This window comes from Ananas comosus, linkage group 9, assembly GCF_001540865.1.
Source record: "Ananas comosus cultivar F153 linkage group 9, ASM154086v1, whole genome shotgun sequence".
Classification (NCBI taxonomy): Eukaryota; Viridiplantae; Streptophyta; class Magnoliopsida; order Poales; family Bromeliaceae; genus Ananas; species Ananas comosus.
In genome coordinates this window covers 6,368,752-6,382,996 of record NC_033629.1, presented here as the reverse complement: position 1 = coordinate 6,382,996, position 14,245 = coordinate 6,368,752, and the positions used below count along the sequence as shown (strand labels likewise).

The window sequence follows — 14,245 nt, the reverse complement described above, 5'->3', positions numbered from 1 at the left end:
CCCTTTGAGTCATTCTTAATCTTTGGTTAATACTATTATCGTCATGGGACAACTTCAATTATAGAGATACTATTCTGGGAGAGACCGCAACATATACTCACCATATAATTTTTGAACGTCCAATGGTCAAAAAGTGTAGAATAGTATCAGAATTTTTTATGCTTTCGATAGCAATAGTTAACTCTACACTAATATATATAGTACCTATTATATATTATTATATAATATTATATATCTTATATTCTGGAAATATAATTAAGAATATATTTATCTTACCTGCAGCAAAGCGCCACTAGTATCTACTATTTTCTTTGGAAAGCCTCACCCTATTTTTTGGCTGCTTCCCCGTGTCACTTGCCCGGTCTCCTTCCTCCCGTGTCTACTGCTCTCCCTCCCTTTGCCCACCTTGCCCTCTCCACACCTCCCAACTAGAGTATCCTCCATCCGTCGCCGCCGCACTCACCTCGGCCGCGGCTGCCGCCGCACTCACCTCCGCGGCGACGTCGGACGCCGCCACCGCCGCCGCCGCGCCGCAGTCACCTCTGCGGCCGTCGCTACCGCACTAACCTCTGCCGCCGTTGAGTTCTTGCCTCGATCTTCTCTCACCGACGCCGTACCCTCACGCCCCGTTCCCCATCGCCCCTCGCCTTGCGATGGCCAGAGAGGCGCCACCCCACTTTCCTCCTCCAACAGGTAAAGGAGTCGTCAATTATTTTTTTTTTCCAATAAATTCCATTTTGGAGGAATCATCAGATTTTTTTTGTTCTTTTGTTTTTTGTTTTTTTCTTTCCAATAGCTTCCATTTTAGAAAGCTAAGAAACCAAACTTTAATTTGGATCTGTGGAATCTTCGGATCAGCAAGTTTTTGATTCGGATCTAAGAACTGCTCTAAGTTTTTAATTCGGATTGTTGTCATATGTGATTAGTATAATTTAGTAGAAAATATTGCTCCAATAGAACATTTCTGTGATGTTGGGTTATGGTTATTCATCTTGACTAGGTTTGAAGATATTTCTACATCCAAAGCTCTCTAATATTTCTCCTTCATATAAAACTCTTTAATTTAGAGGACCTCTAGAGTTTTGTTCATTTTTTGTAAACCTAAACTACTACTAGAAGGTAGATAATTCTGCCACCAACTGACCTATGAGGTTTATACCTAGTTCTCATCTTATTTATCTTATATGTATCTGCAACAATGACGTATTACTAACAAGTTCTTATAAATATGCTATCATTTTGAACGAATTTATTGATAAAGCTTTCCAACGGCTAGTTTTTCAAATTTTGAACGAATTTATTGATAATTTAATGTCATAATTTTTCTAATTAGAAATAACTTGAATCTTTCCTTGTCTGCAAGTTGTTTTCTTTATCTTGTTTTGGATTTTAACTATTTGTGTACTACATTTAAGATTGTCAAAATACCTTTTGGTTTTGACATTTTGGTGTACTTTTCTTTTCTTTCAATCAATGGACCAAATTTTTCTGTAGATTTATTGGTTCTTTTAGGACATTAGCTTTTCTATTATTTTTTTTAGATTTGATAATACTAAAATAGTGGAAAATGATATAAAGTTCATTCTAAGAATATGGCAAAAGTATTGAGCTTCCATTGATGGCTATTGAGAAGAATGAAGTGTTTGCTATCAATGAAAGGGAAAAGGAAATGATACTATAGAAGTCAAGGAAGAATGGTGGTGGATAATACACACATAAAGTGTTATTTTTCGGCCATCATTCTTATCTTTTTTCCTTTAATAATTAACTTTGTCATCTTTAGATGAGCATTAGTATGTATTTTTTGCAGAATTGACTTCCTGTAATTAATATTTTACTATAGTTTTGTTGCAATAATTTGCTATCAACATAACCTTCAGGGACTTCGTGGTGGTTTTCTTTTTTTTTTTTTGTTCATCCATGAGTGTATCAAAATTTGTTTTGAATTCCTTACCTGTTTTGACTACTACTTAAGTGCAAAATGGCATTTACTGTAAAAATACTGGGAAGTGGAGTTTTTATATTGAAGACGTTTGTGTTTATATCTACAGATTGTAGAGTTTGGTTGGTTTAGAAGTTTTACTGATAGGTGCTCGAGTCTTTTTGCAAGATTTACAGCAATATCTAAGCCAAATAAATGTCATGCAATGAGTAGTGGTCATCCTAAATTGAGGTTTGATGGCTTGAAACTTGCGGAAGAATAGTTTTGGAGGAAAGAAACCTTCTCTAGATAACAAGTCAATCACACAAAGGTGTATCAAGCCAGTTGGATGAGATTCAAGGCAGTTCAGAAATTTAAGCAAAGAAATTGCCAGCGAAAAAGAATTGTTGATTAGTTTTGCTGTTATGCGGCAAAGTATAGTTCTAGTTTTGGAGAAGCACTCTGCTATATTTTCTCTCTGCAAAATTGCTCTATAGATTAGTATTTGATGAGTGTAAGGGACAGAATATAGGCGGGGAGCAACAGGGCCATTGTCTTCATCGGAGAATTCGTCACCATTTTTTGTTTAATAGGAAGAGATGAAGAAGTAGAAAAGAGAGAAGATAAATTGGGAGAAGAATTTTTTCAATTTTTAGGAATAAAAAGAAGAAACGATACCACATCTCGAAAAATAGAGGTTAAGTTTTTCGCGAGTAGAGTGCTCAAAAACTGTATTTTTTATCTTATAGTTTTACTATAATATGGTTTGTGAGTTTGTGTTGAGTTTATCAAACAGCTGTGTGGTTAAAAAAAAAGAAGCAATCCTACAGTATAGTTAGACTATAGTCACTATACCCTATGTAACTATTTTATAGTCCATCCAAACTTGCTCTTACTCAAAGACTTCGTCTTAACTTCGACGCTAGGCCCAATCTCTTTCTATTATTATCGAATTAATTTCAAATATTTTGATTCGCTAAATTCAAATATGGTTCAACACCCTTTCCCTTTGTTGTCCTCTCTCTCAACCCTCTAAACATTGAACCTCTTTTTCTTCGTTCCTCTCTGCAAATCCAGCAACACCTCTTCTGGATATGGTAACTAAGGTCCATTGGCGTCTCTTTCATTTTCTCCAACAACAAATCTTCATTTGCTCTTGTCTTTTTTGTTTTCTTGTCCCTTTTCCCGAACCAAACTACAAAAATTTTTATTCCATATTGGTTCAATTTTTGAGAATATTCACTGTGTTAGGTTGTGATTTCGACAAAATTAAAAAAATTTGGTTTGGTTTGCCAAACCTGTGAAAACTAGCCGAACTAATCAATTGCTCACCCGTAGTTTAGGGGGTGTTCAAATGAACTGAAACAAAAAGCGAACGAAAAGCTGGTTTATTCAAGATTTGGTTCCAATTCTCAAAATTTTAAAAACTGATATTTTTTTTTGGTTTGGTTCCAGTTTTTAGTTTTTTGAAAAATCAGATAATTGAACTGATCTCCTTTCGTTGGTACAAATATATAAATTCCAATTCAACTTATCTCTAACTTTAATTCTCCTATTTTTTTGATTAGTCCCATCCGTCGAAATTTCCCACCTCTCTCACACCTCCGTTGACTCGCTGCCCTCTCGAGTCAAGTTTTTTTTTTTTTTTTTTTTTTTTTTTTTTTTTTTTTTTTTTTTTCTCGGAGTAAAACTGGCCTAGTTAATTGGATCGTTTAACTCCTAGGGCGTGTTTGGTTCGTTTTTTTTTCACCCTAGAATCGGAATCAATCGGAATCGGAATGGGTGAATCCGTTTGTGGGTTTTTGTTACACAGGAGTCCCATTCCGATTCTGATTCCGAAGTGGAATGGAATTCCCCAATCACCTCTTTTTCCAATCCGGCCTAGGCCGGATTGGAAGTTGAATCCGGACGGAATCGATATTTACTCGGATTAAATTTATTTTTTCAACTTTTTTAATTAAAATATGAGTTTAAATTTAAAAATTAAATTTATAATTTTAAATTTTAAATTGAACTTGAATTAAAAATTAAAATTTAATCATGTATTTCGAATCTAACTTATGAATTTGAATTTAAATTAAATTTTAATTTATATAAAGTTTTGAATAATTTTATTTAAAACTTAAATTAAATTTATGGATTCAAATTAAAATTTAAATTGTAATTTTAAGTTTGAATTTGAATAAATCAAAATTTAGTTTTTATTTTGAATTATCCACTCAACTTCAAAGTTTAATTTTTTTAAAAAAATAGATTTAAAATTTTGACATTATTTCAAAATTTTGATGTAAATTAATATTCAATTTGAATTTAAATTAATATATTATAAAGATAAAGTTAGTATATTAATTTGATTACGTTTTTTATATCTACCTGAACCAAATACTGACAATGAGAATGATTTATTCTGATTCCGATTCAGGTGACGAACCAAACAGAATTAGGTAATGAGTCATTTCGATTCCGATTCTAGCTTATTTCGATTCCAATTCTGATTTCGATTCCAACTTCGAACCAAACATGCCCCTATTGTGTTTGGGATGAGATTTAACGACGTTTATGTGGATAGCTGAATTTTATTTGGAGCAATGGTAGTGTTACACCCCAAAAGAGGTGTAATCTTACATCCCTTATCTCAGGCCTCATATTAGATTTTTGTCTTCTCAATTATTTTTTAAACTAGTGGTTAACCCATGCAATGCACGAAGTTATAACAATATTTTTAAAATATTTCTAAATTAATATCATTTTTTTAATATTATAATTTAGGGTTAATTTCATATAGGTCCCTGCAAACATAGTGATGGCAAATATATCCCCGACTTTCATATGTTGTCCCTGCAAAAGTCCTGATGTTTTTAAATTTGTCCCTGCTGTTAGAATCCGTTAGAAAAATTTATTAACCATAGGTTAAATGCTTAACCTTGGTTATTTTTTGACATGTTTACCTCTTTATATTATACTGTTATGGCTTTTGGAGGGATAAAAAATATAAACAGTTCTCTAACAGTAACAAACCAGAGGTACATATTTGAAAACATCAAGAGTTTTGTAGGGACAATATATGAAAGTTGAACTTTATAGGGATATATTTGCCATTCACTATATTTGTAGGAACATGTATGAAATTAACCCTATAATTTATATGTAATATAATTTTTATGAATATTTAATAAAATAAAATTTTAATTTGTTTGTAAGTTGTAAAAACGATAAAAATATTTTGGCGTTATATGTTGTTTACATAATACGAAAATCGCTTTTTTATTTTGACTTTAAAATTAAAAAAAGCAATCTCAAATAATTGTTCATTAAGTTTTTTTTTAAAAAAATCTCTAACTAAAGTCAATCTAAAATTTTTACACAATAGAAAGCAAAATCAAAACTCATAGATAACCATTATTTTTAAGATTTTAAGAATGGAAATTAAATTATTAAGTAAATTCCATAGATGTGCAATCAAATCATAATATAGTAGAAAGTAAGAAAATACGAACAACTTGTTATGTATATTTATATATGTATATATAGAGTCTGGCTGGGGTGCTTCTAATAGCACCAAGCACTTGGTGCTACCAAGGTTTCTACCGTTAGATTTACCTTTTGACCATTTTCATCCTTTAGATCATACTATTCAACCAACCACCCACTCAACCCTAGGGGACCACTATCATCCTAACTGCGCATCCCTTCATCCAAGGGCCGAAAACCAAATAACACCAATGACTTGGTACTATTAGAAGCATTTTAGCCTAATTCTATATATATATATAGAGAGAGAGTCCAGCTACTATACTCTTATGAGTATAGTCCCCTTTGTACTCATAAATTTTTGGCCGTTAGATCTACTCCTTTGATCATTTCCACCCGTTAGGTCATACTGTTCAACCAACCACCCACTCAACCCTAGGGGACCACTATCATCCTAACCGCATATCTCTTCATCCAATGGTCGGAAACTTATGAGTACAAAGGGGGCTACACTCATAAGAGTATAGTAGCCCTAGCCTATATATATATATATATATATATATATATAATTACAATTGTTCTTTCTTCAAGCATGCATGTCAATACCAACCTAAAAAACTCTTATAAAATTTTTAGAAAGAAAGAGAAAAAATTAAAAAAAGTTAATAGTTGCTCTTCATATCCCGCAAATAGAAAAAAAAGATCTTGTGATGAAATTGACTTATCTTGCTTTTTAACAAAAGCCAACTATATTGAGACCATGATTATCCCAATAATCTCTTCTAAGCAATGAAAGATAACTAGTGAAGATACCTGCGCGATGCGGCGGAAAGATTTCGTGGAAGCAAATGAATGTGTATAACAATAAATGAAAATGATATCGAAATCAAAATTTGTATATCTATTGCAAGATGGCGAAAGAGGGAACCTATAGTTACAAATAATTTTTACCTCCAAAGTTTAGAATTGCAACTTAGGAGCGAAAATATAATAAAATTAGAGAAAGAATTAAAAATAAACTTACTTTACCTTGGCTTCCAACTTCATAACCTACTCATTTTCACAGATTTTACTTAGAATCAAGCTAAATTCTTTCGGACCATGTTCTTTCCAAGGTTTCTCAGCAATGCAACTCATATTTTTAGTATCTAATTTGGTTGATATTTTCTCCTCTGTTTCACTTTCAGTATCCAACAGAATTTTTGGATTCCTCCCTCATATTGAAACTTCAAGAGATGATCTTCTTTGGAAGGGTAATGCTCTTTAAAATAAAAGATAAAGTTCTTGTGTGCTACTCAATAAATTAGACGTGCATAAGTGCATGCAGGGGTTTTGTATCAAACTCCAACCAGCTCTCAAACTAAATAAAAATAGCTCAAAATACAGTAAGATGATGTAAAAAGGAAACATAGTTTATATATGGTATAAATCTAAAATTTAGGAAAAAAAAAAAACATGGTTCTAAAAGGATTTGTAGACAATGCAACCTAAAAAAATAAAATTCCAACTAAAAACAGTAGATATGCTGATACTGAGGATTAATCAATGTAATCACCAAACATTTCTTCTTCTTTCTCTTTTACTCCTTTTGCCATCAAGTATTCATGTTAATATAATACAATTTTTTTAACAAAGTTAAATGTAATATTATGTGCATGGTCAGCTTAGAAAGTACCCCATGTGTTGCGGTTAATAGATATTGTTGCAATAAAAATTTGTCGGCATTGGGCCTGTTTGGCTTGCTTATATAGAGCAATACGGTTGAAAAGGTACTATATGAAATAGTGCATTATTGTTAAAAAAAAAGCTGTAGAGCATTTAGTATTTTTTATTATCAAAGCATTGTTTGCTATAGAAAACTGTTTGATAAGAACTCTGTTAAATTATTACACACTTAAATCAAAGTTTCAAATTAAGTTTGAAATTTGAATTTTAAAATAAAATATAATCCAAAATCAAATATCAAATTTAAAATCTGAACCAATAATCAAATTTATAATTCAACTTCAAAAGTAGTATTTAAATTCAAAATTTGAACCAAAGTTAAATTTAAAATTTAAATTTGAAGTCATTAATCTAATTGTGAATTTAAAATTTTTAATTCAATATATAATTCAAATTTAAAATTTGAATTTAAAATATAAATATAAATATAAATATGAATTCAAGTTTTAAATTTCAAGTAAAATAAAATTGATCTCTAAAATAGGTTAGGGAACAAAATAAAAAAGTGCAAAGATTAGGGTTAACCAAAATTTTCTTACCACAAAGGCTCCGACAATAGGGCTTTTGTAGTTTAGCGACATTCCCAAATGGCTAATTATGGAGAAGTACGTGTTTTGGACCGACAAAAACCGGGCCAAAAGGGCACAATAAAATATCATAGAAGAGAGACTTTCAAATTATTCATAATTACATCGAACAATAGAAGTTGAACATGAGAGATAAAACTTACAGTGCAAATATACAAACTGAATCTTGGAGGTAAAAAGTCCAATGCAAATAGTGATAGAGAAAATTATATGTCCAAGAGTATAAAGAAGAGGTGCATTAATCAACATAATCTTATCTAGTTCCAACAAATTAGCTTCTAGCGAGTCTCATAACAAAGAATTAAAATTAAAATCAATGTATGTAAGATAATTATAGCACATATTCAATAGTCTTAAGTTTATATAGAGCTTGCATATTAGAATATTTGGAAAATCAACATACCATAGATGCATGCTACACAATTTGTGGTGCTGCTACTACTTGCTTGTTCTTTTTCTTCTTCTTCTTCTTCTTATTCTTTATCTTCTTCTTTTCTATTGATTATGCTGCTAGTGCTGCTGCTGCCGCTGCAACCGCTGCTTATGTAATACTGAATCATCACTTCAGCCAAAATATTTATAGCATTATTTAGCATGGAAAAGTAAATTATTGATAGTATCTAAAATCTTAAGTGTCCTCAATTTCATTTTGTAAACCAAAATCTGGAAATAAACTAATTGCCTTCACTGCGGCAAATAATGTCTGAACCAAACCAATTCGTGTTTCCATCAAGCCTAAGAGTGTCTCCGATCTTGAAGGAAATCAACTAAGCTCCAGGTGCAACTCTAAGTAATTAAAAACAAACAATTGTAAGGAAAAAAGTGAAGAAATGCAGTATCTAATCATGTTAACATACCTTAGGATAGAAGGCAGTTGCAATAGTGGCAAAATGATTACCATGGGAAGAACAACCTGTGACTATACTTCATCATAAGCATTTACGACAAAAGTGCAAGCATCCAGTTTGCTAAATATGCCAAACTTCTGCTCGATCCTACAGATGAATTTCCAACGTACTGGATACTCCAGTTCATGAATCTGTATAATGCAAACATGAATAAATTTTTTTTTATTAATCAGTAATTTGGAGATAATAACTTATTCAAAGAAGTAATAGAAGTAGAATTGCTGCTTCTACAGCAGCAGAGCAGGAAGAAAATGAAGCAATAGTAGCAAAAATTGTTGCTGCAGCAGTATGGCAGCAAAAACATAAAAAGAATAAGAAAAAACTGAATCTAAAGTAAATGAAAAATTGGAGATAGTAGTAGCAAAAGTAGGAGAGGGTGTACAAAAGAAGGGAGTTCCAACAATGGAGCACAACAAATTAAGTAAGAGCAAAATGGGATTAGATCCTACAGACCTGATCAAGATGGAGTGTATTAAAAAAAAAAGAAAAAAAGAGGAGATTAGAAGGTATCTTACTCTGGTGCCATTGTCAAACACCACGACCTACCTACTCTCTCTCTCTCTCTCTCTCTCTCTCTCTCTACTTTCTTTGCTCCCTTCCCCTGCCATCATTCGCCACCTCATGCCTCGAACCCCTGTCGCCACCTCTCATCCCCAATATTGTGACGCTTTATGTAAGGAAGGTAGAGAAAATGGCAATCGAGGAAATGGTCGGGAGGGAAGAAGAAACGACAATGCACTGGACCTGTATTTCATCAGCGGGGGTGGGTCGGAAGAAGAAACGGCTTAAGGGAGGGGAAAAGACGGTTCAAGGAAGAAGAGAAACAGTTCAAGAATGGGAAAAAGCCGGTTCAAGAGAAAAAGAATTGTCAGGTAGGCCCCACGGACTTGTAATTTCATTTAAGATTATGCTGACGTGTAGGCTTGTAGGCTAAAATTATGCTAAGCTTGCCACGTGGATTAATTATGGGGTTTAATATAAGTTAATAGATAGATATTATAATTTAATACACATTTATAATCTATATATTTAACAACTAATATACATAGTATTCTATACGTTTCTTTGTGCATTAATGCATTCTCCTTTTTTGCCATTTATTTTTATAACAATGTGGATTGTGACATAGAAACCAAAAGGTCATTTTAGTAACATAAAAAAACCTTCTCGATGAGTTAGACTATTTTAAGAACCTCTTAGGCCAAGATTTTTTTAGGATAAAATTGAGAAATAATGGTGATTCAACTAAATATCACTATTTTTTTACTTTCTCTACTAATTCACTATTTTTATTATCTCTTTAATTCCCTACTTTTCAATTATAATGGAATATGAAAAATTTGAATTTCAAGTTTTACATTAATTTGTAATAATTCTTTTGAAGGTTATATGTATTTATTAAATTATTATGGGTCATTAAGTAATTCAAATTAATATGGTAACCTATAGTGAGGAAGCGAAAAGTCTTTAAAGTTTAAATAATTTTTTTCTCTTATAACTAATTGTTAATGGCTATCAATTTTATTTTTTAATTTTAATTATATGGAAAATGAAAGGACATGAGTTTCAAGTTTTAACATTTAGTAAGAAAATAAAAAACGTTTATAATCAATACATGACTTAATTAACTAAAAGATATTAAATTGTGGCTATTAACATAAATTGAAGCTCGCCACGTGGCAGCTTGTGGTTCATTTGGGACCATGCTTCCAAAATTATATACATGAATGAATATGTATGATAATAAAAACTAAAGAAGTTTTAAACCCTCGGAGGCACGGACAAGAGGTGATCTTAATTTTTTTTTTTTTTTCGGTATACCAAATAACGTTTTCCAATACGAGGCAGGGAGGTGGTGGAGCCGGTGCAAGATGCAATTTCATTTCACCTTGACCTTCTGGTTTTTGGTTGGTTCCGAACCATTTAGAAGCTAATACACCATGACTAGAAGACGCTGTAGTGGTCTCCTCTATAGCCTCCCGCTTGTCCAACCCCGCACCAACTTTTCTCCCTATCTCCTCTAAATCTCCTTCGCATAGTATTCTTTTTTACTTCTGCTAGCAGTAGATCTGTCGACGATGGAGGACGCAATGCAGGATCATTGGAATTTTCTAAATGGTTTGGTCCATCCTTTATGCTTTAAATCTTAATTTTGGTTCTATATGTTAGATTTGCTCATTGTGTTTGATCCGCAATTATCTTTATTCTAGGCCAGGGATGCTTAGCTGAGGAGCAAGATAGAGGTGATTCTTTTATTTATTTATATGTCCTAGCATTGTTTGAAAAGGCGCGCTTTAGGCGCGCTCGGCGCCTAGGTGCAAGGCACGGGCCTTAGCGCCTCAGCAATAGCTAGGCACAGCGCTATTGCCAAGGCGCGAGGCGCGCGCCTCACAATATTTAAATTTTCAGAGATTTTTTATTCAAGTTTTTGAATTGTCGGGTTTTGAATTTGCATATTATACTTTAATCCGATAAGATACTTAAAAAATATTAAAAGAAATCCAAAAAAATTCTAGTTTTCGAATTGTCGGGCTTTGAATTTGCATTTTATACTTTAAACCTAATAAGATACTTAAAAAATCTTGAAAGAAACCCAAAAAACCCCTAAAAAAAACCAGCTATTCGCCCCTTCCTCTCTGTCTCTTGTTCTCCCACATCCTCTCCCTGTCGAGCATCCAACAGCAACTGTGCTAGCAGCAGGAAGCAGCGGCAGCAAACCAACGGTGGCTAGAACAAGCAACTAGCAGCAGGCAACAGGAAAACAAGAAGCAGCAACAGCGTCAGCAAGAACATCAAATTAAACTATATGCATGCATTTTCTTTACTTTTTGATGGTTATTTTGGGATTTTTTAATGTAAAACATTAAATTAAATTAGGCTTAGTAAATGTGCTCCTCGCCTTTTTGAGGCGCGCCCCTCGCAGTGCGCCTCGCGCATAGGCTTCAAGGGAGTCTTGCGTCCTGCGCCTTTTGAAACATTAGGTCCTAGATTCTTTATTATTCATGGAATACTAATCTCTTAATTTTACTGTTTGGTATTCCTAATCAGATGTAGTAAGCCGATTGTTTAAAATCTGAAGCTGAAGGAATTGTATTGCTTTTCTCTTATCAATAGGCATTTTGTGTTTTTTGAATAATTTTATATTTAACTTGAGTTGTGCAAGAAAAAATGTTATTGCATAGAGCAAGAATTTAAGTGCCAATCGGCACTTATCGTATCTATCGTGCCGTATCTACCGTGCTGTATCTTGGCATTAGGATATTTGCATGATACAGCTTTTGTACCGATGACACAACTTAAAACTCTTTTTTCTTTAAATTAGTAAGTAATTTTCTCAATAAAATTCAAAATATTTGATAAAAATATATAGTAAGCAATTAGAATATCTTGTTGCTAAAGAAAATAAATATTTTATGTCATTATATGTCTGCACATATATTTTTCTGATCGACACATATCGGCACAACACGGCATGCGCCGTGCTGTATCGTGCCGGCAAGTTTTCAACACGACATTGTACCATGGTACTTAAATCCTTGATATAAAGAGAATGGTGTTGTTCTCTGATAACCTATCAAATTGTCTTAAATGGCCGGAAGTTTGATGAGCAAGTCGGTTGCATCAGTCTGGCATTGTTGTGAATATGGTTGTAATGCTGTGGCCATCATTATTGAAACATTAATATTTGCTACTGATCCATTTGCTGGATGGTACTATTTCATAGAAGTAGAAAGATTTCTTATTTCATGTATAGAGCTATCCTTTATTTTTCCAACCTCATTTTATCTCTATTGCTGGTATTTTCTATTGCTATTTCTTGCTGGAAGATTGCTTAGTGTATATGGATACTTGTGAAAAGCAGAATAAAATGCCATAGTTCTCTAGGCTTGGGTGGAGCGGAGGAACAAATGGTATATGTTGTCTAGTGAAACCATGACACTTGGCCTTTTTGTACCTACCTTGCATTTTTTATGGCAGAACCCTTTTCTGCATCAACATATCTGTGTCTGACTTTATGCATGTCGCTCCTTTTTGTCCACACGGATAACAAATTGGAGTGGATTATTTGTAACTAAAAAAAGTTGGCTTATTGGTTATGTTGGATGAAAACCATAAAATATTATTGATTTATCACTACTACTAGTATATTATATCTTCTAACTTGTTTACTTGCTGGCTAGAAGATAATCTTTACTTGTAGAAAGAGACTTTGAGTGTCGGACTTGAAGTAGGAAGACAATAATAACAATGGCTTGTCCCAACTCATATGGAGTAGAGACAAACTAATTGACTTTCTAGTTCGAGTTGATCTTTTATCGTGGCTAAATGCTGATAGCTATTGCTTATAACTCATTGTGTATAGATCTACCTTTTAACATGTCTTTACCTCTTTGTGCCTAAATTGAAAGTTATAACACAATGGAAGGGGCATGGAAAGGTATTAAAGATATTATTAAAATCGAACTCTTTAGTCAATATTGATGTAGCGCAAATTAAGGGTCCTATTGAATTAGGATATGAACCCTTTACGTCATAGCAAGATCCCAGTTACATATTCTACACTAGAAGTAGTGGACCCAATATCTTTCTCTACAAAAATTTATGGATTGGATCTAATTCTAATTTGTGGATGAAGTATTAGAACAAGTTTTTTAAATAAACAGGGATGTTCTGCAATTTTTGAGCTTATGGGAGTTTTTTGCACAGATTTAAGACTTCATTTTATTTCTTCGGCACAACCTCTGCAACCGAAGACAGTAGCTGCAGCAGTTTCAGCAGCTTACGAGGATCGAGCAGAAGGCTGCAAATCGGCAGCAATATTCGACTCTGGCAGGTCTTCTGCGGCTGATTCGTGTTGAGCGAACGGTTGCTCAGATTTGCAAGTGGTAATAGGCTGGCTTGTAGTAGCAATATAGAATAGAGAGAAGGAGAAAAGAAAAAGAATCGTAGAGGAGAAAAGATTTCATCTTGTATAGCCGTAAAGGGGAAACAGGGGAAAGGGGCTACCCATGGCAGTAAATAAGAGAGGAGGAAACATACTTGGGTGAAAATGTCTTATCTCACCAAAAAAACTTGAATTTTCTCTATTAAGGAATCTGAATACTGTAAGATGCCGAAGGCTCTATTTATAGGCTGAAGATAATTCCTGATCCACTCGAAATTCTAATATTTGGGTATTTTATCTCTTTAAGAGACAAATGCTTAATTTATATTTCTAAAATTCCAAGTTGGAAAGAATTGGCTCTCTACGATAAGGATTAGATAAGGATCTGAATTTAGATCCCGTGGAGAACCTGTTCTGCATTATAGATACTTTTTAAGAATTTTTACAAATAGTTTGAAAGTAGGATATTCCTCTGTTGTGCAATAAGATTCAAATCTATGTTGACAATCTAAAAACTATGTTGAATGTAGTCACCATCTTTTCAGGAATATTGTTGCACTTTGCCTTTATCTCCAAAGTCAAACAAGTTAGTTTTATCACCGAATCAAGGTTTGGTTACCTATTGAAATTGTTTGCTTTTGGAGCTTAGGCCTCAGTACTTTCTTAGCTGGGCGCATGTTAGAAACTGCCCAAATCTCATCATATAATACGGAAAGTCACCAGACAATTGTCACGTGTTGAAAGATAA

At 33.2% G+C, this 14,245-nt stretch overlaps 1 protein-coding gene and 1 long non-coding RNA gene across 5 annotated transcripts in view; one reads left to right on the top strand and one right to left on the bottom strand.

The window, feature by feature from the left end:
• Positions 308-14,245, top strand: part of LOC109715308 (peptidyl-prolyl cis-trans isomerase FKBP42) — a 31,977-nt gene continuing 18,039 nt past the window's right edge. The window contains exons 1-2 of one of the 4 annotated variants that reach the window (XM_020240248.1): positions 9,289-9,484; positions 10,823-10,855. In XM_020240248.1, the coding sequence (XP_020095837.1) occupies positions 9,304-9,484; positions 10,823-10,855 (214 nt within the window). In that variant the 5' untranslated portion in view covers positions 9,289-9,303. Of the gene's footprint in view, positions 694-9,288; positions 9,485-10,583; positions 10,731-10,822; positions 10,856-14,245 lie in introns of those variants that run through there. The other 3 variants (XM_020240250.1, XM_020240251.1, XM_020240249.1) reach the window with 3 other exon arrangements.
• On the bottom strand, positions 7,996-9,284 carry LOC109715309. Its single transcript, XR_002217589.1, has 2 exons — positions 9,128-9,284; positions 7,996-8,743 (listed from the first exon to the last, which is right to left on the bottom strand). It is a non-coding gene; the product is annotated as an uncharacterized LOC109715309 (long non-coding RNA).